The sequence below is a fragment of the Amphiura filiformis genome, chromosome 16 (assembly GCF_039555335.1).
Source record: "Amphiura filiformis chromosome 16, Afil_fr2py, whole genome shotgun sequence".
Classification (NCBI taxonomy): Eukaryota; Metazoa; Echinodermata; class Ophiuroidea; order Amphilepidida; family Amphiuridae; genus Amphiura; species Amphiura filiformis.
The window spans coordinates 58,927,044-58,954,611 of NC_092643.1; the positions used below are offsets into that span (position 1 = coordinate 58,927,044).

Consider the following 27,568-nt stretch of genomic DNA (forward strand, 5'->3'; position numbering starts at 1 on the left):
GTTCAATATTGAGGTTACAGTCATGGCTGCATCGCGCTATTCCAGTTTAAACCCATACACACCCTATGGAAGACATGACCTTAATCTCCCACACAGGGGAGTGCAGATTTCAAATGGAACCACTCATTCGGGTAATCCCATTTGAAATTCACATTCCTTCTGTAGGAGATAAAGGTTGTGTCTTCCATAGGGGTGTATGGATTTCAACTGAATTGCACATCAAGTCTGGTGTGCTTCCCATGGCTATCTTAAAATCATGATGTGCACATAATTCTTTTTATTCTTCCAAGACAAGCCTTGCGACGATTCCTTGTCCTTACTACAAGGAGGTCATAAAGTGAATTTTAAAATAAATTTAAGAATTTACATCAAATCAAAACATATTGCAACAAGATAGTATCTTGAATGCTCCTCATCGTTTGTTTTTCCAAGGAAAGGATTTTGAAAACTCCTCGTCCTTAACCCTAACCCTACCCGTGGTTTTTTGGCTATCGGAAGGGAAAGAAGGAGCGAAAAGGAGAGAAGATGAAGAAGAAAGTCACTTGGCACCCCGGGATTCGAACCGCGGACCCCCCGCATGCCACGCAGAAGATCCCCAGCATGTAGCTACACAGGTGACGTTGGCCCGGCCAACGATTCCCTGGGTATATATGACTTGGTCTGATTGTGTCATCAAGTCCCGTGGAATGCATGCACGCAGAGCGGTTTTAATAGTGAGCTTTAGTGAGTCCTAGTTCTGTTAGGGTTAAGAAGGCATATAGGGAAAATATGCATGGTCACTAACCCTAACCCTACCTGTGGTTTTTTGGCTATCGGAAGGAAAAGAAGGAACGAAAAAGGAGAGAAGATGAAGAAGAAAGTCACTTGGCACCCCCGGGAATCGAACCGCGGACCCCTCGCATGCCACGCAGAAGATCCCCAGCATGTAGCTACACACGTGACGTTGGCCCGCCAGCGATTCCCTGGGTATATATGACTTGGTCTGATTGCGTCATCAAGTCCCGTGGAATGCATGCACGCAGAGCGGTTTTAATAGTGAGCTTTAGTGAGTCCTAGTTCTGTTAGGGTTAATACGCCATAAAATGAATACACAAATAATAAATAAATATTAGGATTGGCAACAAACAACTTTTCATCTTAAAATGTATGCTAAAAAACTATTTTTGTTGTTCTTTAAACAAAGCCAAGATCTTGAATGCTCCTCGTCCTTATTTCTTCCAAGGAAAGGATTTTGACAACTCCATGTCCTTAGATCAATAAGTGAATATATATTAGGATTTGCAAAAACAACTTTTCATCTTAAAATGTATGCTAAAAAACTATTTTTGTTGTTCTTTAAACAAAGCAGAGATCTTGAATGCTCCTCGTCCTTATTTATTCCAAGGCAAGGATCTTGACAACTCCACGTCCTCATTAGGTCAGAAAGTGAATATATATTAGGATTTGCAACAAATAACTTTTCATCGTAAAATGTATATGCTAAAAAACTGTTTTTGTTGTTCTTTATACAAAGTAAAGATCTTGAATGCTCCTCGTCCGTATTTCTTCCAAGGCAAGGATTTAGATAACCCCTCATCCTTACTAGGCCATAAATTGAAAATAAAGAATAAAATAAATATTAGAATTTGCAACAAACACCTTTTCATCTTAAAATATACAAGTTTTTTTATGTTCTTTTTAAAGCAACGATCTTGAATGATGACGACTTGTCCTTTCTAGCATTTAAAAGGTGAATATAAAATAACAAAATGAATTTTAGGATAATTTACAAGACAATTTTTCATCCAAACATAATGTCCAAGGTGCTTGTGGAGTGCAATTTATTTAAAATGATGAGAACAAAATAAGACAGGAACATGGATGAAACCGACAAACACAGAAACACCTGTAAGGAGTAGTTGTTGTTTGGACCTCAAGGCCCAGGATATCCCAAGAAAGCCTTGTATGAAACTTATTTCCATTGGGGTCCTTTGGGTAGGCTGAGAGGTCTTCTGCCCCCACAATTCAAATGCATTAACGGAGAGTGCAGATCCTAATTTTCGATTTTTGCCTACACAGGGAATTGAACCGGGGACCTCTTGCATCAGAATGGAAGGACTTTACTGCGGCGCTGGGTCATGCTGCTCTCTCTTGGGAGGATCAGCATGCTAACCCACTGCACTTTGGTGAACAGTGAATTACCCACTGACCAACCTGTCCTCAAGGTATGTCATTTATTTATTTACTTAATAACATTCAACCAGAGCCAGCCAAAGCCCAATAGTACTCAGGAACTACTAAATTAAAGGGATGTTAACCGAATATGACGGGCCATGGATATGGAAGCACCAGGAGAAAACCTACGAGGACGAGCATGGATCAGCAACAAAACTCACATGTGGCAACAAAGGGAATTGAACCCGGGTCGCAGTGGTGAGAACTGAGTGGGAAGACTGCAACAAATATATACCAATCCTCCGTGTTAAAACCTATTGGCTAAAGGAGAGCCCATGAGTCCATATGATTGCCTTACATTGTGTATATGAGAATGATTTGCCTACGGAACCAGGCTGCCACCTGTTTACCCTTACATCAACACCTATTTATAGAACAAAGTTGTCATTTTCAGCGAAAGTTCTGACTCGGCTAAGCTTCATAAACCATTTTGACTTTGCTATTCTTAGATGACAATATTACCCTTTTGAGGGTAGAATTTCTGTGACACCTCTCTGGAGTACAAATAAACATGAGTAACTTAAAAACTTCATCCAATAGCAGAACGATTGAAAGGGCACATGAGACAGTAGAGTATTTAATTTGTAACACAAATACTTGATTTTCTTTTGATATTGATTTCTTGTTTCTTGGTAACACCAAAGATGGCGGAAACTGGCGGATGAATTCATATTGATTAAACCATTGCTGTGACGTCAGTCTATTCAATAAACTGTAGATTATTTTCACGAATCAACACTTTTCTGCGAATCTACAGTTAAGTGTGGATTCGTACAGAGAAGTGTGGAATCATACAAAACATGTAATCTACAGTTTATTGAATAGAATTATGACTGTTTCTAAATTAGGCCTAAATGATAGAAATCAGAACATTATCATGAACAAATAAAAAAAAGGACGACATTTGAAAATTATGAAACCATTTTACACAGTAAAAAATATAATGAATACAATATTTGATATGTATAAAGCGCTGAGCTTATACGTTTTTCCAAAATTATATAATACAGAGCTATTTGTATGTAAAATAACAAAGCAAATTTGGCATTTTGAGTGCAACTCGGCCATTGTACTTTCATTTGTGTCATAAATCTATTATTCCACCAAGATTTATAGGTAGGCCTATGTACTTTTTTCTTTTAATTACAAATATTTGATCTTTTGTCTGTTTTTTTCCTATTTTTTTTTTTTGTTTTTTTTTTTATCGTCACAAATTTTGCATTTTGCCTGCAATTCGCCATTATACTTTTATTTGTGTCATAAATCTGTTATTCTGGTACGATTTGCTAGTATATTGTTCTTTCCTTTTTCTATTATTTTTAATAAAAAATATTTATCTTTTGTCATTTCTTTTCCTTATGTTTTTTTTTTCTTTTTCTTTTCTTTGTATCTGCTTTATATTTTTTTTTATGTTTTTTTTTATTTGGGAAATATTGCTGCATAGTATATGCCTACATTTTGAATTAATACATTTTGAATTAATGCATTTAGGCCTTTGTATTTGTTTATTTCATTGTTTGTTTTTGAGCATGTTTGATTATGATAAAATTCACAGTTGGTCTATTTTCAGTTTAATTTGTATTTGTTTTTCGTACAAGCTGTATTTTTTCATCAGATGGTATTTTGGCATGCTTGAATATTTACTTGGATCCTTCAGTAGGCCTAGTTCGATAATTAAATGTTATAATGTTACCGTTCTGGGTACGTAGGCCTACATTGATCGGATTTCAAGTTCAGGGATATAGGTAAAATAGTTCACAGGGTCAACAAAATAAAACGAAGTCTTCCTTTACACTGTTTACAAATTTGAAAAGGACTTACCTGTGTTCGGCTAAAATTAGAATCCTATTTTAGATCTTTTTCGAAACACAATTAACAATATATCCTCTGAATAATTCCATCGCAAAATTATCCAAATTATCGTGATTTACGGGATGCATTTCAATGGTTGTTCCTAAACCAAACTCTCGATTCACTCGATTCACGGAGTAGAGCATCATCATTATACTGATATCCTCATTTCTTCTGAATATGTTTGATCCACTATTATATAATTTCCGTATGGCAAATATAATAATTCATTATAAAGATAGGACATCCATCATCTCTAATAAAATCGTGTGTATAGCACACATAATGCAAAACAGGTTTAGCTTCCTTTAGGTGCAACACTGCAATGCCAATGATCTGCTATGACCAGAGATGAACCCGTGACCATTTTGGCAATTGTTATGCAAATAGAGACCTATTACACGCATCTAATGCAGTACTACATACATTAGAAGTGGGTATAAACAGCTATTGATTGTCTAATCACTTTGAGAGGTTTTACGAATCCACGTTTATTCAATTTGTGTAACAAACATTTTAAATCAATCCTAACATTTGTAGATTGGTGTTTGTAAGAATCCACAGTTATAGAGAGTAATAATAGGCCTATTGTTAGTATAAAGCAATGGTTTAAGTCAGAGAATACACTCGAAACTGTTGATTCTTGATATTAATCCACTCGGCTCCGCCTCGTGGATTATTATTCAAGAATCAACAGTTTCTCGTGTATTCTCCTTAACTTAATCCTCCTTTATTCTTTGTGGTTAAATCAACTTCCGACTCCCTTTCCATAAACAGTGATGCCAAGGCTGTGACTTGGGCGCACAATTGGGTTTCATGGCCTACACTTGCTGCTACTAAAAAAAACAAAAAAACATGCCCGTCCTTGCCTAAAATTGGGCCTAAAAAGTATCGGGTTGCGGCGTAATATGACATATTTTCCTTTCAATTGAACCGATTTATAAATGGTTTGAGTCGCCGAAACGCTATATTGCAATTAACAATGGGTTTTGTGACTATTTATTAACTGGTCAATAACTTCATAATAAAAACCGCAAGTTTTTAGTCAAGTGCTTTTCCACCCAATTGGGTGATTTACATTCTGAGGGTAAAACTGCCCAAATATTCATTATTGGGCACTTTATTGGAATTTTTAAAATATCGTCTACTTGAGCGAACGCTAGCGATTTGAACCTGCACCCAATCAAATGCGCACTGCCGTCACTGCCACAGAATGAAAAATGGTACCATTTCATGTAATTATTATACAGCATACTTTCTTTACAAATTTTCAATTATAAATTTTTAGTCTTTTATCTGCAAATCAAGCCTACCAACAACTAATTTCCAACCAAATATCTTCACATGACTGGGTTTTTTTTAATTCACCATGGTGAGGGAAAAAGAAACATAGAAAAAATATTCATCCATAACAAGTAGAATTTAATGCATAGTTACCATTTGTTTGTATCACAGAAAAGACTTTGTATCACATGGTTGCTATGACAACAGCAGACCATCAATTGATATTACTGGTACTGAAAGCAAGGGTTTATCACTTTTAATGAAATGCATTTTCAAACTCTATTACAAATTCACCTTATTTTTTAATGAGCACATGAGAAAAGATTATAAAGTATTCACATTTTTCTTTAAAATTTTAAAACAGATTGTTGCATGTGAACCATGAAAAACCTACTATAGCAAACCATGAAAACCTACTATATAGCAAACCATGAAAACCTATTATAGCAAACCATGAAAAACCTACTATAGCAAACCATGAAAAACCTACTATACCAAACCATGACAAATCTACTATACCAAACCATGACAAACCTTCTATAGCAAACCATGAAAAACCTAGTACTATAGACAGTAAACCATGAAAAATGTACTATAGTAAACCATGAAAACCTAATGTAGTAAACCATGCAAAACCTACTATAGCAAACCATGAAAAACATACTATAGCAAACCATGAAAAACCTACTATAGCAAACCATGAAAAACCTACTATAGCAAACCATGAAAAACCTACTATAAAGCATCATTTGACAGATTACAACCATCATGCCTAATAATGACCACCACTGTAAATCTGCCAGGACTGTCAGGACATACACTCAGGTTCAGAGAAGAACAGTCCCTTGCTCAGATTGATGCGAGCGCCCAGTTAATGAGCGACATACACAGAACTTTGTTTGCGCCGAAAAAAACGTTTTGACCAATCAGATTACCGCGTCTGTTGTTATGATTGTCAGACAATTGAATCAGACAATCAGAACCCCACTTCTGTGTTTACGCTGTGCACGCTCTCAAAATGTAAACAAGTGCCGTTCTTCTTTGACAGAAACTAGCTCTCCAACCTTATATTGATGTACATTTTCATAGGAATTTACCTTTAAACATCTCATACTCCGTAATTTGAGGTTAAATTTTAAGTTTATGATAGTGAAACTCGGGTTAATGAACTGAGCCACTAGAGATGCAACCGTTTGGCTCATAGTATGTGATTCTAGTAGCAAGTAGTACTGGTGGTACCAGACACAAGGGTCTATAAATAGCAACAACAATAACAAATGCTGTGTCAGAAACCAAATAATTTAACACTTCTGTCAGACATTATCAGAACTAGTATACCTTGCCCTATATAGTATGTGACGCCACATTCCACGGTGCCATGACATAGAATTTTGTCGCTTTCGAGGGCTCTTACAACTTTCTGAAAATAATAGGCTTGTTCAGACGGCAATTTACCTCCATGTTAGCGTAACACGGAGGTAGTGCGAAGTCATCGTTTAACACTGATCCTTCACCACACTCTAAAGCACTCCGCATTAACGAGATTTCTCGGTGGTATATCTTTTGTATTAGTACAGCTTTGTGTTTGTTAACACAATATTCATTCACACGGGGAGCTAACACTAAGCTACGTCAGTGTTAGCCGCCTAACATGAAATTAACTTTAGGCCCGTCTGAACGAGGCTAATGTGAACTTTGGATGATAGAGTAATAACACACCGAGGATATTATGCAACAAAATGTACTGAAATATTTCAAGTACACTCAGCCAAAAAAGAAACTTATAATTTTTCACAATGTCATATCTTAAAATCCTCTCCATAAAAATGAACAAAAATTGCACACAGGATTACTTCAATACTCTACTCTAAACAATGGTCAGTAACCAAACAGTTGTCCAACTGACACAACAGCAAAATGCTCTGACATGCAACACCTTCCTGGACCACATTCACAGCGCAACAGATTTCTTTGGCTGGGTTCCAATTATTCTCCTGTACATGAACAAAAATTACACAGGATTACTTCAATACTCTACTCTTAACACATGTCAGTAACCAAGCAGTTGTCCAACTGACACAACAGTAAATTGCACTGACACGGAACAGCTTCCGGGATCACATTCACAGGCGAATGATTGGAACCCAGCCAAAGAAATCTGTTGCGCTGTGAATGTGGTCCAGGAAGGTGTTGCATGTCAGTGCATTTTGCTGTTGTGTCAGTTGGACAACTGCATAGTTAGTGACATGTGTTTAGAGTAGAGTATTGAAGTAATCCTGTGTGTAATTTTGTTAATTTTGATAGACAGGATTTTAAGATATGACCTTGTGAAAAATTATAAGTTTCTTTTTTGGTTTAGTGTACTTTAAATTGTTGATTAGATGTTGTAAAAATATTAATAAGTAGTCTTTATATCTGTAACAATAATAAAAACTGTATCTCTGATTTAAGGGCTGGGGTATGAACGTTTGGACAGTATTTATTTTGGGACATCAGAGCACATCAGACATATCGAATTGCATTCTGAATACGAAGAATGTCATTCTGATATCAAATAATTTTGATTTTTGAAATTGCAATTTAATACACATTTTATGGCAAATCATTAAAATTGATATTTTTGATATTTAACAGTACTTGAAGTAAACTTTATAAATCTGATGATTTATACTTTAAGTGTATGTAGGTGGGATGAAAAGCCGACGATCAATTGATTGGGAAAAAATCCATATCTTCAATATGAAAGGTCAAAATTTTCAATTGACCGCCGGCTTTTCCTCCTGCTACATACACTTTAAGAATATATCATTAGATTTATATAATTTACTTCGAGGACTGTTATATATCAAAAATTTGAAAAATATCAAATTTTTATAATTTGTCATAAAATTTGTATTATATTGTGATTTTCAAAAATGAAAATTATTTGATATCAGAAAGACATGCTTCAGTATTCAGAATGCAATTCGATAGGTCTGAGGTGCTCTCATGTCCTACAAAAAAGAGTGTTGAAACGCAATAAACGCTCAATTTAGATCCCTTAACAAAATGCGAGCAACCTTTCTAACCTGGCAAGCAAAAAAATATTCAATGAAAAAATTGTGGGGGCCGCATATTTAGATGATGTTACGGCGCATTATGATTTACAACAGTGATGAAAGTCAGATTGTGTTGTGGTCTGTTTAGGAGTTGGATAAATTTTACATTTTGAATCGCTCCGAGGCCATTTTGAGATAAAAAATTTCTTTCTGTCCTCTCAATATATTAGGCAAAAAAAAAATTGTTTGTTTGTCCACGTCCGACCGACCGTGCACTCTGGTCCCGACCGTGTCTTTTTTTTTTTTTTTTTTTTAAATTTGCGTTGCATGTGCTAGTAAAACAGTGGTTAGTGTAATTTTAAAGAAAGAAAATCTAAAGAAAATGAACAATATAACCATCTCAAGAGTTCAACCAGTAAAGTGCTGTGTGTTTTGACTTATTTACCAGTCTTCAAATTGTCAGTTTCAAGTGCAATATCTGTAAAAAAAAATTTTTTTAAATCCGACCAACCGACCCAACTGTTTCATAAGCCTCTATGGACAAACAAACCTGTTTTTTTTTGGCCTTATTATTCAAAGTTATTCTAGCGTCTAAAGGTGTAACCAAATTTGTGAAAATAAAACCTCCTCAAAAATAACGGTTTACACAGCAATGTAATTTAATATTAATAACCACCTTGTCACACTACCAAGGTTTGTGTCACCAATGTGATGCAGGTTAGCCAATTCAATTGTCATCAATTCACCTGTTATCCTAGCCAAATAAACCGGACTACGATATGCTGGAAATACTAACTAAATTGGACTTAAAATTCCTAAGAACTTAATTAATTTCATGTTGAAGAAAGCAATAAAATTTGAAGAAATTTAGACAAATATTTCGGCCATAAAATCAAAAATCAATAATCGCGACAAATGACTGCTTTTTCTTCATTGTGGCAGAAATATTACTTCAAATACCTGTGTGTTTATCTTGGATACGGCTATGTTTATGTTTCTCAGAAATTGCGGCGTGAATTTGAACTGAAATATAACTTCGCAAATTTTGATCGAGCAACTATACATGAATTATTGATTGATAGGTTTGGTTTTATTCCCCGACTGCAGTTAAATAATTTTTCTCTTTTTTTTGCATAATACTTATTATTATTAATTATCATTATTAATTATTTAGAGGAATCGGCAGAAATTGCCCAATTGTGAACTAAATGGCTGGTTTGGTAATCATCACCAACAGAGAGAACCATGCCCTAATATGAGAGAACCATTAAACGCATGCAAAGAATTCCTCACTCCGTGTTCTCTCCTGCTTCATTTGCATACTACATTTCATCCCATTAATGTTCTTGCATTTCAATGTTTAAAACTAAATTCTTCACAGAGTGATGCTCCCTACGATTTACTGACCTATTTATATTGGTTACAAGTTGCAGGAAACTTGATGTTAGTCGATTAGGAATACATTCATGCACTTGCGTTACATGTAGCTTCTGTTAAATGTGCCTATTACTGTGATTAGTTGATGAGAATTCTACTTTCATTTTGTTATTCATTGGGCAATTCCATTTGAAATCCATACACTCCATAAGGAAGACACAACATTAATCTCCTATACAGGGGTATAGATTTCAAATGGAGTCACCTATTTAGGAAAACCCATTTGAAATTCACACGCCCTGTGTGGAAGATTAAGGTCATATCTTCCACAGATGGAGTATAATGGCTTTCAAATGGAATAGTCTGTTAGTTGTCAAGAATTTCATTTTCAATTTGTTAACGCGTATGCTAAATACTAATTACTATGCATTTCACTTCAAATCATGTTCTCATACATAACACACTTCAAAATTTTACTCAAACAACTTGCCCTACCAAAATGCACTGCATAAAGGTTATTGGTTTCAAATTGAATACACTGCAGCATTAAACAGCAAACAAGTGAAATGGGTGGGGGAAAAGAACAGGGTCAAAAATAATGTAAAACTCCCCCCCGGGCCTCACCCCTTTATGACAGATTAGAAAATCAAATTTTCCATTGTTATCCTTCATACGTTAGTAAGAAATACTTCATTTTCTGCCCTGAGTAGACCAGTTACATTAGGCTGTGCAGCAACTTCAATTTCTCAAAGCTATATCATATGCAATAGTTCCAGGGTCAAATCACAAACCATTGGGATATATATTCCAGTTGATATCCATACATGGAAGACATGACTTAATCTCCCACACAGGGGTGTAGATTTCAAATGGAGTCACCCATTCAGGTAACCCCATTTGAAATTCACACTCCCTATGTGGAAGATTAAGATAATGACTTTTTCAGGGGTAAACACATTTCAACAGGAACAGCCCATTCTTTTCTTGGCTTTTACAAGATGCTAATTTCAAAAAACATTGTAACCAATTTTATATCATTATAGTCCGAATGTTTTCTATTTTTCATGTGTTTTTCAATGAACACCAAACAAACCTTGAAGCATATTCTGTACTGAAGGCCATAGTAAATAAACGTGAATGCAACTCCTATGGTAAGCAAGGTAAGTTTTGACACAAATGATGATAATGAAAACATTTACGAATTGCAATACAATTTGGGCTCAATATTATACGCCACAATTTTGAAGAGACATTTGGGCACTTTATAATATATGATGAAACATGCTAATATACACCAATCCGAGAAGCGTTTACTGTATTTGGCCCTCTATTGACGGCAACACAGATGTACCAGAGCGGGAGATTTAATTCGTAATTCAATACTCATGATTGTGTATTGAATATCACTATTGTGTACAATTCCCGGGTACAATTCTGTATAGCACACAATAAATAATGGATGGAACCCCCGACCTCGGGACACCGCAGTTGTACATCGGGGACACCGCAGTAATGGCGAAGTCGGATAGGTGTATACTGCATATTATGCAATTTAATCTGAATTCAATTTGCTATGTTACAAGGCTCTTTAGTACTGCATAAACTGAAATGTAAAGTATGGATACATCCAAAAAATGAACTGGAAAGATAACCTCTATGATCAGCTCATAATACACAGGACTCATAACATTGTGGATTAATATAGAATGGCCCACACCAGCTGAACGCAGCACTTACGCAAACTATGCTTTGTGTACCCCGTCACTGACGCGCGTTTGTGAATTTACGCGAGTGTATGTTGGGACTTTATTGATCCGCAACGTCAAAATACACAGCCAATACGAGCTGATCATAGTATACATCGTTCATGTATGACTTTCCCTTATTCCATGCGGTGATGTTTTGCTGATGCGTTATTGGTCAGTTTTACTAACAATCAAACATTCACGCTCCAAATTTGATTCATACCCCAAAACTTGAGATCACACTTGTGAGCTATGATTGTTATATGGCATTCATGGAACCACGCCTTGAAAATTATACCAATTTGGTTATTAGTTTGAATTCTCAACAAATATCAATCAGATGTTCAGGGATCTTTATTCTCAGGGGTGTGATTCAAAGCCTGTGAAATATCCAGGAGTGGAAGAAAATCCTGAAAAACAGTGAGAAATTGGGCTAAAATACCTCAAAACGGGCTGAAAATTGCATAAATTAATTTTGGCCAAAAAAAATCCAGGAAATCTGGATAAATCTTGAAGAATCACACCCGTTATTCTTCTGTAAATTTTCAGTACATATTTGAACAATTCAAAAATTCTTCAATTCTGGCTTTGCTTGTATACATGCAGATACATTTGACACCCTGTAAGCACTATGCACTCTGGTTATGAGGCTTTATGTAAGGTGATCAATAGTCGTTTTTGACACTCAGTCACTCAGGATTGATTCAATTTAAAATTAGAGCAACTGATGGCTGCGGACACGGGTGGGCGTCACTCCTCAAGAAAATATGGCTGAAATTCTCCTAAAGTAACAGGAAGAGAAATGTGCTATTCCAGTTGAAATCCATACCATCTATGGAAGACATGACCTTAATCTTCCACACAAGGGAGTGTGAATTTCAAAGCCCTTGATAACCTGAATGGGTGACTCCATTTGAAATTTACATCCCAATGCATGAGATATAAGGTAATGTCTTCTACAGGGGTGTGGATTTCAAGTGGAACAGCCCAATATGACGCTACCTTCACCTATTCGAATGTCAATGTCATTACATTACGCAACATGGGAAGACCACTTCATGGGGAAACTCGCGTTTCAATTATTGAACCTGATGCTTCCGTTTCAATCCCCGGATGACAATATATACTATTCTCAGAAAATTCTACTGACAAATTTGATAACAATTTGCCCTACATTCTTCTTTTCACAGGTATTCCTGCATCTCAATTTTAATTTGATGTATGCTACCATGGCAACCATGTTTTCACATGATAAATCGGTGAAATGAATGAAATGAATATTTCTAACGTATGAAGTTAATATTGTTAGTTAACATGCTGCTGGATTGATTAGTATGTAAACGTCAACGTGCGCTGACCGGTGCTTCTATTTACTGGTTCCAACCACTATTTTCTGGTTTTAACGAAAATAGTAATAACAGAATTTTCTTACACGCCTATGTAATGATTGCTGGGGTAAAATGTTGACACGAAGTGCAAAAATTTAACTGCATTCTCACCATAAGGCAATGGAAGCATTATAGTATTACACCTTCCCAATTTTTGTGTTTATTTTTGCATTTTTCTCAAAAATATAGCGACTGGTGACAGGTAAGATATGTATATTATAGGGCAAAGACTACAACTACTGCACAGAAAATTCAGCAACTCAAGGCAAGTAGTTATTGATTTATTGATCAAATATTGGTTTTCCCTCATTTTTGACTATAACTCCACAACTGTTGTCTGTGCTGAAATAAAATTTCCAGTGCAGTAGTTGTAGTCCTTGCCCCTATAATATACATATCTTACTTGTCACCAATGCACTATAATTTTTGAAGAAAATGCAAAAATAGGTACAAAATTAGGCAGGGGTGTAGTACCCCCTTAAATTCTTGCAAATTAACTGCTTTGTATGCTTACATATTTATTTAATTTTTTTGGGGGGGGTCAATTTAACAGATTTATGCCAATTTTATGTCCACATGTGAATCTTTGCAGAAATTGGGCTATTCCTGTTGAAATCCATACACCCCCTGGAAGACATGGTCTTGATCTTTTGAATTTCAAATGGAGTAACCTGAATGGGTGACTCCATTTAAAATCTACACACCCTGTGTGGGAGAATAAGGTCATGTCTTCCATAGGGGGTGTATGAATTTCAACTGTAATGGCCCAATGGATTCACTGATTCACCCTGTATGTCTACCCCTGTTTATGTTTAGGACCAAATTGGTATGAACCAGCAAGTGAACTGTAGATGGTGCGAGGTGACGTGACATTTTGCCCAAGAGTTAGCTATGTTATAAACTCTTATCAGATTGGTACACCAAGAATTATATTTTCTGCCTTCCTGTGTAAAAATGTGACCAGTTACAGCAGCAGGTACCTAAAGTTGGCCAGACTTGTTCTGAGATATTGGGATATTGGTGATTAAAATGTGCAAAATTATAGAGAAAATTCACTATTTTTTTCTTCATATCTTCAAAATAGAAATCACAATGGAAACCAAGGATGGTATCATTTTAAAGCTTATTTCATTGTCTGCCAAAATTAAATCTTGATTTCCAAAATATCACCCCTCACATACCCAGGCCTGGAAAAAAAATGCATTTCCAAGGAATGTAAAGTTAATTCTTTATTACTTCCGTGGTCTGAGCTGTGCGCCAATCGTAGATGAGCGTACACACAGAAGAAATAAACAATCACACTGATTGGCTGATCAACGGACTTGACAACAAGCCGGTTGACCCATTGGTCGTCGGCGCGGCGCGTAGTAGGCGACCTTGTCACTTCTACGCGATCGCAATTCACCAGCGCGTATCCGGACCACGGAAGTAATAAAAAATTAACTTCAGACAAATTTTCCTCCAACATATCAGGATTTCCCACCATTTTTTATGTGTTTCTTTATCCAAAAAAAAAGCATAATTTCCCTCCAGATTACCAAATTTCCCTGGAATGAGATTCCTGAATTCCCATTTTTAAGGGGGTACTACACCCCTGGCCAATTTTGTGCCTATTTTTGCATTTTTCTCAAAAATTATAGCGCATTGGTGACAAGTAAGATATGTATATTATAGGGGCAAGGACTACAACTATTGCACTGAAAATTCAGCAACTCAAGGCAAGTAGTTATTGATTTATTGATCAAATATTGGTTTTCCCTCATTTTTGCCTGTAACTCCACAACTGTTGTCTGTGCTGAAATAAAATTTCCAGTGCAGTATTTGTAGTCCTTGCCCCTATAATATACATATCTTACTTGTAACCAATGCGCTATAATATTTGAGAAAAATGCAAAAATAGGCACAAAATTGGACAGGGGTGTAGTACCCCCTTAAAGCCCTAAAGATATCTTTCGCTGTAACAGGTCACAAATGCAGTTATCTATGTTGTTAATTCAAATACTACATTTACTTCAGGACCAGACTTGGTTAGAAATATCTGGTACCCAAATCAAAACATAGTATCTGCTATGTTATTCACATGTTGATACTGCATTTTAACATTGGAAGCAGACAGAGATTAAAAATCACCTGTCTCACAGGTAAGAAGACAGTATATGGTATGTTTTATGTTAGTACATACTGCTTTCTTACTTGGAAGGCCAGAATGACAGTTTTCACATTCTGCTTTAAGTTGAGAATGACCACCTTTCCCATGCATATCTACACTAGCTTCCAGATAAGAATGGCACTCTTTTGATCTGATCAACATGAGCACCCTGTTAATGAGGGGCATAGGAGGGGCTATGTGTCTTTGCAACAAAGGAAGCTTTAACCTGCTTTGTTGCATAATCAGCCAATCAGAATTACTGGGTCTGTTCTGTTGTTATTACTAACTCAGCCAATCAGAACCCCACGTCTGCATTTATGCGAATGCGCACATCACAGACAAGAGACAAGTACTTCTCTGGAAACTAATGTACATGCCAACAAGCCACACAATGAATTGATGATCTTTCTCTCAACTTAATGCTGAACATCATACAATTTCAACAAAATAAAACTTGCTACAGTGAAAGTAAGTTTTCTTGGACATTTGTTTTGAAGCTTACCACATTCCACCCACACCATGTTTGACCAATCTGCATTTAAGCTGTGCATCTTCTTCACAATTATGACAATACCTGCATACTGGTATAATTATTTTTTAATTTTTTGTCCAAGAATCCCAACTTCTGTAGCATGCTTTATTCTCCCAACAGTTTTTATCTTGGTGTACCTAATGACAAGAACAAGCTACCAAATTTTTGCCTTTTGTTTTCCATTGTTTTTGCTAGCAGCATCCAGTTGTGCAGCGGACATGCACTCAGTCTTTACTTACTGAAAGTTAACTTTATCGACCTGAAACTTTGTTTCAAAGATACCCGAGGTCAGAACTCGACACCGTAGAATATCCTGCAATGTAAAAATAATCGAACAGAGAAGAAATGATCATTTTATACGCTATTCCAACGGAATTGCCGGGTACTTACTGAAAGTTTACTTTCTCCACTGAAAACCTTGTCTCAAAGATACCTGACGTTAAAACTCGACATCGTAGGATATCCTACAAATGAGATAAAACAAAAGCGGGTTATAATTAACTGCGGACATGACAGAATGTTGTTCAAAGATTGATTGAAAATTCACATCCACTACAGATCCACCTTAGATATGACAAATAATGAGACAAATGATACACAATTTACAAGATGGTACAAATTCAAAAGCATGCCACAATGAGAACATAATTACTGATTACAACAAAATTTATGATACATAGAAGTTCAAGCATACAACGTATATTCACCAATTTCTTTGACGTTACTTGGAAGACCATAAAATTTTTCACAAGACCCAATCATTCCTGCTATCTTACCTTCTTATTTTAAGTCCACTCACTCTTTTTTTAAATAATTTATGCACCAATATGAACTTTGAAAGTTATTAAGATAAACTTAAAGGATGGTTTCATGGAGACGTTACAAAGTTTCCTCATATGCTCTCCTTCCAACACACACAGGATTTGATACAAAATCACTCTTTACATAACCAAGGAATAAAAACCCATCGCAAGGCATCTCTTCTTCAAATACTCCTCTTCCCCTTCCCCTTTTCTGAAACCCAAGGTTACTGACATTTACCCACTGTCAGAACAAATCATGTAGTTATATAAACCTCCAAAACATCTCTGCTATCACTGTATGTATATATACTTGCATTTTCGAGCCATTTTGTACCCTTTTAGTACAGCATCAAATTACCATGGTCTCTCATTGACTATTCCAGGAATTTCTGGTATTAACGAGACAAAAGATCAACAGCAATTGTATCACCCTGTACCTCAATGTATGGAAACCAATAAGGGACATCCCACTTAACAAGAACCATCCTCGGGCCAGGATGTGCTATGTAAAGGCCTACACAAGGACAAGCCATTAAGCAGTTCTAAAACTAACAGCTCTCCAGTTTCCATTGCCAAAAGAGTCCGTCTATTTCTATGAAGTTGCTTCGCTGCGGGATCGACTTGTCATCAAAAGATTGAATGCGATTCACTTGTGCAACTATCATAGAATGTCTGTCCTCCTATATGTACACCACAGGTGTGGCTAACATTCTTGTGGTACATTACAGGGTACATGTGACAATACTTCCCGCATACAACTATAGCATATCTCAAGAACTGCCAAACCAATACTAACCATGTTTGTGCTATACTGTAAAAACTTGATAGTTAGCATGTGCTTACTATCAAGAGCTTTTAAAACATGCAAACATTAGGAGTGTAAAGGGTTTTGAGCGAATCATCAATACATATACGAACAAGTAAACCTGCAAATGTGTATCTCAACCCTATTTCAATAGTTTTTTAAACTTGTCGTCTGCAGTTGACACCTGCGTGGAGAGGTTCAAAGAATTTGGGTCCATGGTTCAAGAATCAAGATGTCGCCAATATCCTCTTTCTCAGAAAACAAACCTTTAGCTAGCACCTTTCTCGTTTACAATAAGCTTACATTCATGACAAACATTACTCACATTGTCAGAAAAAATGTTGGGTCTGTTTGAGGAGTGCCTCATTTTTTTCTAGGAAGATATGCAAGGGATACACTATAGTTTGAAAAACAAATAATAATTTCAACATTCTCAATAGCGTGAGTCAAGGCATTTACCTGTTAATTATCAGAAGGAAAATAATAGTGAAACACATACTAGACAAGTGCTTTTGTAGTGAACAAAGTGGTGTAGTAAGTACTAATTTATTAAATTATGTAGTACTATTCTTAGTTCCAGGAAATTAGGATACAATGTCAAAGTGCTAATTTTGAAATTGTAACATTGGACTGATTAAAATGTCTTCCGTCGATCATCCTCGACTTGAATTACAAACTGATCAATGTCAATTTCCTGGAAAGCAACATTGCAGGTTTTTATTTACTCAGGGGTGGAATTTCGTAAAGTGCCACAGGAGTCCAAGTGGATTCTCGCAAGAGAGTTTTGCGAGAGTCCATGGATTCCCGTAAATGGATTCTCGTTGTACAATCTTGCGGGAGTCCAAAAGGTATTATATGTAGGCCTACGTAAAATGCATTTAAACAAACAAACTAACAAATAAACTAACAAAATTAAGTTTTTAATATGTGTCATCATACTTTCACTTCCATATATATGTCATGGCGACTTTTCCTTTATATTTTGCAGGCTTTGAGTTTTAAGGCGTGTTGAACTTAGACGTAAGTTCGCTGAGCCGATCATTTCCAGCGTGAGTCCACATGGACTCTCGCAGTAGGACTTTACGGGAGTCTCTGCGTAGAGTCGACTCTCGCCGAAATTCCACCCCTGTTTACTTCCATACTCCTTTCATTAGGCCAAACAAAAAAAGGTTTGTCTCAAAGCTCACAAGTGGTTTGAAAACAAATGCGAAATACATTTTTTTTATTCCCGACTTGGTATTTTTATGGTATTTTGAGAAAAAATCAAATGCGTGCAAGCTTTGAGAGCGAACCTTTTTTTGTTTGGCCTTATCATCATTGAACAAAAGGACACTTTGACAGAATATAATTCTTGTCAGGCCCATAACCTGGATTTATTTTTGGGGGAGCTGATTTTGAAGGGGGGTGTTTTTCCCCCAGCCCCACCCCCCTGGTTACAGGCCTGATTCTTGTTTGTCCTCATTATTCTTCTTTGCAGATACAACTGAAAAGCCTTTGCTATATAGTGTGTCTTGTCTCAAATTTGAGAGTAACACCATATTGGATTTCACATTGGCAGATTCGAGGCAGTGCATTTAAGCATTTGCGTATGCCAGCGTACAGATAACCCACCCTTCTACTCATGTGTATACGCAAGATTAAGGTTAGCATGTGATTCTAATCTGCCATAAATCGAACATGGCGTTACTCTCAACTTGAGAGGAGACAGACTATAAAGTCTTTTGGTGTCATGATCCCTTTTTGCTTTACTCTATAAACTATGCCAACACTGCAAAGTTTGTTTTTGACATGACATGCTTTTGTTACTCTGTACTGCATGAGAGGCTCGTGCTCAACTTCCCTTTTCCAGATATACAGTGTAGCACCAACTTCTATGCTCTCCAACTAGTCTTCCAACACAAAAACTTCTGCCCCCCCCCCCCAAAAAAAATAACACCGCCAAGTTGACTATAGTTGTAGTCGCAACTCTATCGACTGCTCAGTGCCAGAAGTGGGTAAGTGCAATAGCTGCCTTGTAAACATTTGGCAATTTACTCACAGTATATTTGTAATCAGCTACACATAGCAGCTATTGCAATTACCCACTTCTGGCACTGAGCAGTAGATATATGTAGCTCATCAGTAGTCATGATTTTCAACTATGACTTGGGGATAGTTGACTCTCTACTGTGTCCTCAGAGCATGAAATAGGGGAAATATTTTCCATAAAATTTGGTTCAATTTGCTCCACAAACTGTCAATGTAAACTTTGAGAAATATTCACCTAAAATTATTTTAAAATGCAAAATGTGGTAAAAAATCAGGAAAAAAAATGAAACTTTACATTTCGATTACTTTTTCATTGAAAAACTTGTGAGGGGAGGCATCAACTATTTACAATATGGTACTTAAATTAAAAACAGAAAAAATATTCATTCATTCATTCATTCATTCATTCATTCGTTATCAGTATAATCAATATAACATATTAAATGCACATCTCAGTGAGTTGTAAAATGGCATTAAGACATTTGACTGCCTGCAAACAAGGCAACCTTCCCTCCTCATCTTATTCTTTTATATCCATGTACGTCTGTACATAGATCTCTTATCGCACTGTAAAAATAAACCTCACTTATATATACTACAATATATACAGGGAGTCGAGTGAACGCTGCTATATATAACATGCTATTTTGATATTCTTTATGGATGAGATGATGAATGCATGGGCTAATACATGCATACACACAGACACACAGGTAGACACATATGCACACTCAAAGATCATCCTTGTACGTACACGCACACATAAGAATATTTTTGATTTGCGTGTCGTGAGAACTACAGACTACTCTCTTAAACCAAACAAATTCCAGTTCTATATATAAAACCCAACCACTATTGCGCTATTCCAGTTGAAATCCATACACCCCCTATGGAAAACATGCCCTTAAATCCCTCAATGCAGATGTCAACTTCAGACGACAAGTTATTTTTTTGTAAATTCAAAAATTTCAGAATTGTAAATTATCATGACCATATTTGGAATCGGCATGAAAAATGCATTAAAATGAGTACAAACAAGCCTAGTATTGGTTCAGTGATTCTTGAGATAGCTCTTGAAATTTTAAAAAAATATCTAAAAACGTGGACTTTTCATGTTGAAGCCTATATAGCTAGCATGCAAAGTATTAATCTCCCACACAAGGGTGTAGATTTCAAATGGAGTCACCCATTCAGGTAACCCAATTTGAAATCTACACCCCATGTGTGGAAGATTAAGGTCAAGTCATCATATAGGGGGGTGTAAGGATTTCAACCAGAACAGCCCATTATGCTCCTCTTTTTATCCGCCAACTCACCTTGCGAGTCCAATTCTATTTTTAAAGTCATTTACCTTTGATATTTTGCTTACTTGTAAATCTATACACTGTTATACTCTGATCGGTGATAAATAGGATGGACTTATGTCCTTGTATTTATCCATGCCTTAAAACATCCCCCAATTAACATACTTACTCTAAACATAAGCGTGCATCACCCATAATATACACAAGCACATGCCGTATCGTGTTATGCCTACGCAATTTGGTAGCAATTTGAGATGACTCTAAACTGTCTATTTTTATCAGAATCGTATAATAGAAGCTAATTCTGTAGAGTTATTTCTTGTATGAACTCTAATTGTTATGATAAACTTTGTTCTGGAGACAAAATAATGATTCCGCTCCTCTGCAAATTTGGCAAAATTAAATTTTCCAGATCTATGTGTAGCGATTCTTACCACCTGTATCACATTACATTCAAAATGAGCAAAAATATCCTATAAATATTACGATTTTTATAACTAATTTTGAAAACTCATCAAGCAAAATCAGTCTGAAGTCGGACATATTCAATTTTCAGTTTCTTATAGGATCGTAAACAGCAGTTGCAAAGCTACATTTTGCAGAAAATCCCATTGAATTTGGACAACCAGGTCAAAAGATACGAGCCGTGAAGTAGTTTCCAAAACAAACAGAAACAAACGGAAATACTTCATTTGTTGGCTGTATCTCAAAATCAATATTCCAACTGCCGACTGATTTTGCTTGATCAAAACGCATTTGACTTTCAGGTTTACACCTTGTTCTTGTCTGAAAGCATCATTTATATCAAGGGTTTAGGACCAGAAGCAATAGCTGCCCTATATACATTTTGATAATTTCTGCATTCTATATTGTACAAAATCTAAAAATAGGACACCTGGCAGCTATTGCATTCATTAAGATGCTTAAAAATCTCTTCTTGAATGTTCTTCATAATTTAAATCCACAAATTCTTAATTTCACTGCTTCATGCAGATTCCTTATTTTATCGATCATCCCGACTTCTTTCTCCCCAAAATTCAGTTAGTAAAATAGTTTCAATATTAATAAAAATGTACCAATTCCATCACTATTTAACAAAAAATGCCCAAGGCACGGAGCCATCAAAATATTCAGAATCAAATCATGTCAAAAATCCCTGCTCTAATCAATCATCATTTTTCACATTCTTCGCCAAAAATGATAATATTCATTAATATCAGCAAAAAAGATCTCCTACATATCACGTTCACTGGTCAAAATAGGAATCTAAGAGTGGAAATGGCCTTGTCTGTCACACAGGCCACAGATCAGTACTAAGAAGATGTCCGCCATTCACGTTTTATTACACATTTACACCCGACTCTGGATGGAGCAGTGAGATACACTCATCATCACAGCATAGCACGCCTGAATGTACATTGTATAGGGGCCTGCATGTACACTATACAGCTTGCTACAGCTAAACATCAAGCAGGTTGTGAATATTTCTTTCCTGGCTGGAATTGATTGTTTTGCATATATAGTGTCATTTTGAACAGTTCAATGAATGAAGGAGGGATATATACTAAATAGTGGGAAGGGTTTTTCATTAGTAGGATGAAGATAGGAATGGTATTCATTTATGAACATGTCCTGTGGATTTGACATAGTGCAGCACCGTAATAAATCACTTACAGGTTTTGGTGGGGTTTTTTTGGGGGGAGGGGTTACAATTTGGTGTTAGGGTTATTGAATTGGACTGGTGGCAATGTTCAGATGTCTGTTGGATATTATTATTTTCTACCTACCTCAACACTCTAAATCCACAAAAACACAAGAACTAATGAACTGCGTAGTGTTTTTGATACATTTCAGACAACTTATAATACATTATTGATATACAACCCGGTTTCACAAGCAAAATACATAGCAATTTAATACAGCTCCAACACAATTGAACTGGTAGAGATGGGACAAGAATAAGGCTTGAAGACTGATTATTTTAGAATCCACATTCATTTAACATGTAAAAAGCTTTATCAATTGACAATTCTTTGCGGTTAGACCTGAGATGTCATCATTTGACGTCACATCGATATGCACATCGTTTAGTAAACATTGTTACTGCGCATTTGAAAGCCGTGAAGTGCATATACTCGGATCAGCTCTTAATAGGCGGGACTCATAACATCGTGGATTGATACAGAATGGCGTACACATAGCTAGGCGCAGCACCTACGCGAACTGCACTTTGCGTTTTGCGTGAATGATGCATCCTTTTGTGAATTTAAGTGTGCGTAAGTTGGAACTTTATTGACTCGCGCAGTTACAAAAACCGAATAATTCCCGCCTATTAAGAGCTGATCATAGTATAATAAGGATGTGCGCATCGGCGTGACAACATCTCAGGTCTAACCGCAAAGAATTATGGGATTTACCAAGGTCAATTAATCCAATTTTTCTTGCCACACGCATGTTAACTTCTTACAAAAACAAACACACACACACCCCAAAGAGCCACCAAGCTCCTGCAAAGGGTGCTATAAAATCAGCTGGTGATGTCACAATTGGAAGAGTGAGGTATATAGAGATATTCCACCCTTGTCAGAAACCATCAAAAGGAGACGCCTCCAGTTTGCTGGCCAATGACTTCGGACAACTGACCAACCTATCTCCAATCAAGTTTTCTGAGCACCTCCTGGAGGATGACACTGGACTAGGGCGGGGACCGTGAAATTGAGCAGCACATGAAGGATAAAGTAACCTGGTACCACATTGTGTCAGCCGCTTCTGCCACTCCATCTATGAACAACAGACAATGATGATGACACACCTCCCAAACACACATACTCAATTGGTGCGCTGCATTTCCTATCGGAAGTTTACCTATACTTCAAACAATGTATAAATGTACTCGACTTTTCTTTGGATTAAGTGACCTTGTACCAAAACTAAATAGTATCCTTAAACAAAAAGAAAACAAGAAGCACACAGCTCCATCTCCATTACGATCCTTGAACCATACTTGGCATCAAATCCAAGTATTTTCAAACTCACTTTGAAACTCCTCTGACACTTATTTAAGCCAACAAGTAGTTACATTGGCAAATCTAAGTATGATCTGAGACAGATTTGAATGCTCACTTGTATATCTAGTAGGGTCATATTTAGGGTTCGCATAACCGCAAGAGCTAAGGAAGGATTGAGGGTTGACATTAGTCGTAGATCGCAATTGGTCGTAATCCTTGCGACAAGACAAAGTATTTGATATGCATTTTACAGTATTCCAAGCATTTGTCATTTTGTATTATGCATACATGTATTTACTCCCCCATCCCTCCTGAAAGTTAGCACACACTTTTGGGAGGGGCATAGATATTTTAATTATCTCAAAGAAAGGATATCAACCCCAATCCTTTCAATGACTATGGTCACAAAAACCCTAAATACGACCCTATTAATCAGTAGAAATATGGTTCAACCAACAACATTACACTGGGATAACTCAAAATTATATCTGCACACATAATATTATGGGCAAGCCTCCATATTGGAGTGTCATTCATTGGGTCCAAAATACTGTACCTCCGTATTTTGTTTTGGCAAGAGACCAAAATCAAATGATAAATAGAATTTTAACGCATAGTCACAACAGGTTTGCGCATGAGGTACTTAGCATGCATAATTAGCATAACAGCTAACGATTACATGCAAAATGCATACAAGCAACACTGTCAAATTTAAACAATCCAGACTCTCACTATAATTTTCCCCTCCATAAGTGACCAGCAAACATGACATTCTCCCAGTCCATATCAATGAGTTGCAGGACTCAATGGAACCTCAGCAACCAATTCAAGCCACTACTTGTGAACACAGTGGTCTCAGATCCTATTATTTGAATATGGAGCTCCATGCTAATACCTATTTGCTGTCATTCCATTTCCATGGCAAATGAGAAATATTTAAGCGATGGCTTTATTAGCTATGAGAAGACTGTGTATCCTTTGTAAACTTTGCAATGGAATTTCCTGTAACAAATCCTATTATTCCATAAAAAAAATAGTTCTTTTTACCATATGTGACATAATCTGATCCATGGGGGGCCAAAGGAGGCATTTTTAAAAATTGAGTTACTGTAATTATTACATTATACATACAATAGGCTATCATTTACTGAAAACACCAAAGGTCTAGCTTACTTGGTTCTAAAGTTATGAAGTTTTTTATGTCTATTTTCTTATGTATTTTATTGTTTTTTGCTCCATATTTTATTTTCTCAGTTTCAAATTTGCCGCGTTTGGCCCCCATGGACCAGATCGTGTCACATATGTAGTGTGTTTATGCCACTGACTGCACTAGGTAAAAACCACTATCCGCCTTTTCGGTAACGCCCGTAAGCCTTTGCGGGTAGACCTCGGAAGTCACCAATTGATGTCATACTTATGTGCATTCGATTAGCGAACATTGTTACTGCGTATTTGAAAGCTGTGAAGTGCGCAGTCACGATGTGCGCATTGGTGAGACGACATCCGAGGTCTACCCGCGAAGGCTATACAGGATTAACTGAAAACGTGAATTGCGCTTTGTAACTTATCATCGCTGTTCTGTTACTGTATAAGTGGTAATTTTCGCGAGGGTTTTATTTTCGCGAATTTCGCGATTAGAGCTCCAACCGCGAAAATAACACCTCGCGAATGTATGCAATAATGTATTACAAGTATAGGGAAGGACTGGGCAATCGCGAAAATAACATTCGCGAAAATGTGTCTCTCACTCCAAATCGCGAAAATAACTGTACGTGAAAATTACCACTTATACAGTAATTAAATATTGTCAGAAAGAAATACATAAGAATTTGGAGGGAAATTTGTCTTTTTGAAGGGAAATTTGGATCCATCTTCCAGGGAAATTTTCATTTTTTCCAGCCCTGAATATTGTATGTGATTTTTGACTACCTCGTGAAAAACTGCCTCATCTTCCGATTCTGGTGATTTTATGGTCACACACAAGGTTTTGTACAGCAACATCTATGGGTAAAATCAAAACCTTGGTGTGTGACATGGGGATGGGTGGTTTTTTATGAGGTGGTTGAAAATCACATACGATATTTTGATAGAACAGCTATCTTATGATGCATTTGAGTTACGATACATCTACAATGAGAATGGCAAAATGAACTAACACAGTGTGATGAACGCTCTACAGCAGGCGTGCAAGCGTGTGAATAACGTGGACGCCTAACATTCACTGTGTTCATTCATTTGCCATTCTCATAGCAGCATGCATTTCAAATGTTTACAAAGTTCCCAACCAAGTTCCCTAAACTTGCTATGTCTAAACCAATGGCATGTCTTCAACCATGTGTTGTTGATGGACTTTGGATAAGTCAGACAAGCTTGTGTAAAGTTCACCATGCTGTCACAATATCACTGGTGAATCACTGTCTGTAGGTGTCAAAAGCCCATCAAAATGATGATAGGTTTGAAAGTCCAAGTTTGGATACCTATAATAATATTATAATACATGGCAAATTGGCAAACCTTCAAATTATTACGTTATACAACAATGAATCCTTCGTATGATCATGCTACAAGTACACCACCAACAAATCATATGGGTTCAACTTGTGTTCCCAACGCACAAAATTATATGAAATGTTTGTCTTTCAAGTAACAACCTTCATCAGCAGAATGAACCAGTTTAACTTGGCAACCTTTGACCTGTGACATCCAAATTGGATCATAGGATCTTGATGATTTGTAGTGCCTCCATCCATGCTCAGATAGGGATGTTCTGCTGACAAAAGTTGTAGCCCTGACCACCAAAAATATCAAGAACGTACATTTGATGTTGCGAACAAAAATTCAACCATCATACATTTGAATACAAACACAGATGAGTTTTCATGGCTAGGAAAAAAATATCATTTAGGGATAAAGATGGCAACAAAACATATCCCTTACTAAATAGGGATGATTTCTTCACATCAAATTATCACAGATTCAAGGTTGCCATTCTACTTTCGCTCCTGTCATTTCTTTTTCTCAGAATCCTTTTGTAAAATGGCAACCATTGACACATACCCTGCCATCTTTATCCCTTCAATTTATGGAGCCACAAGTCAACATTTTAAACCATCTCTTTCACAAGGCCTTGTGATGTTCCTGTCATTCAACATTTAGCATGAATGTTAAGTCATTCTCAAAACTGATATGTGAGGAACATTTTAAGGAATGTTTAAGGGCTGTGTGGTATGAGCGTTTGGACAGTATTTATTGTGGGACATTAGAGCACATCAGACATATCGAATTGCATTCTGAATACGAAGAATGTCTTTCTGATATCAAATAATTTTCATTTTTGGAAATTCACGATATAATACAAATTTTATGACAAATTATTAAAATTTGATATTTTTCACATTTTTGATATATAACAGTCCTCAAAGTAAATTTTATAAATCTAATTATATATTCTTAAAGTGTATATAGCTGGGAGGAAAAAGCAGACGATCAATTGAAAATTTTAACCTTTCATATTGAAGATATGGAAAAAAAAAAAAAAAAGACCTAATTTTTTTTTGGTGTTTTGGGGAAAAAATCCATATCTTCAATAATGAAAAAGGTCAAAATTTTCAATTGATCGTCGGCTTTTCATCCCACCTATATACACTTTAAGTATAAATCATCAGATTTATAAAAATTACTTCGTGTACTGTTAAATATCAAAAATATCAATTTTTAATCATTTGCCATAAAATGTGTATTACATTGCGAATTTCAAAAAATCAAATTATTTGATATCAGAAGGACATTCTTCGTATTCAGAATGCAATTCGATGTCTGATGTGCTCTAATGAACCACAATAAATACTGTCCAAACATTCATACCCCACCCCTTAAGAGTAGGTTGAAAATTTAAACATGATGGCTGTATTGATGAAGGACTTAAAACAGAGTTGACACTTAACATCAAGATGAACATAATTTTACATAAAACATCCTCCTCTTATGATGACACCACATTTATACGATGAAGATATAGTAAAACCAACTGGTACCAACACTG

At 36.3% G+C, this 27,568-nt stretch overlaps 1 protein-coding gene across 1 annotated transcript in view; it reads right to left on the bottom strand.

The window, feature by feature from the left end:
- The window catches only part of LOC140136271 (guanine nucleotide-binding protein G(s) subunit alpha-like), a 122,652-nt gene that overhangs the window by 25,015 nt on the left and 70,069 nt on the right, over positions 1-27,568 (bottom strand). The window contains 1 exon segment of the mRNA XM_072157994.1: positions 15,818-15,891. Within this exon segment, the coding sequence (XP_072014095.1) occupies positions 15,818-15,891 (74 nt within the window).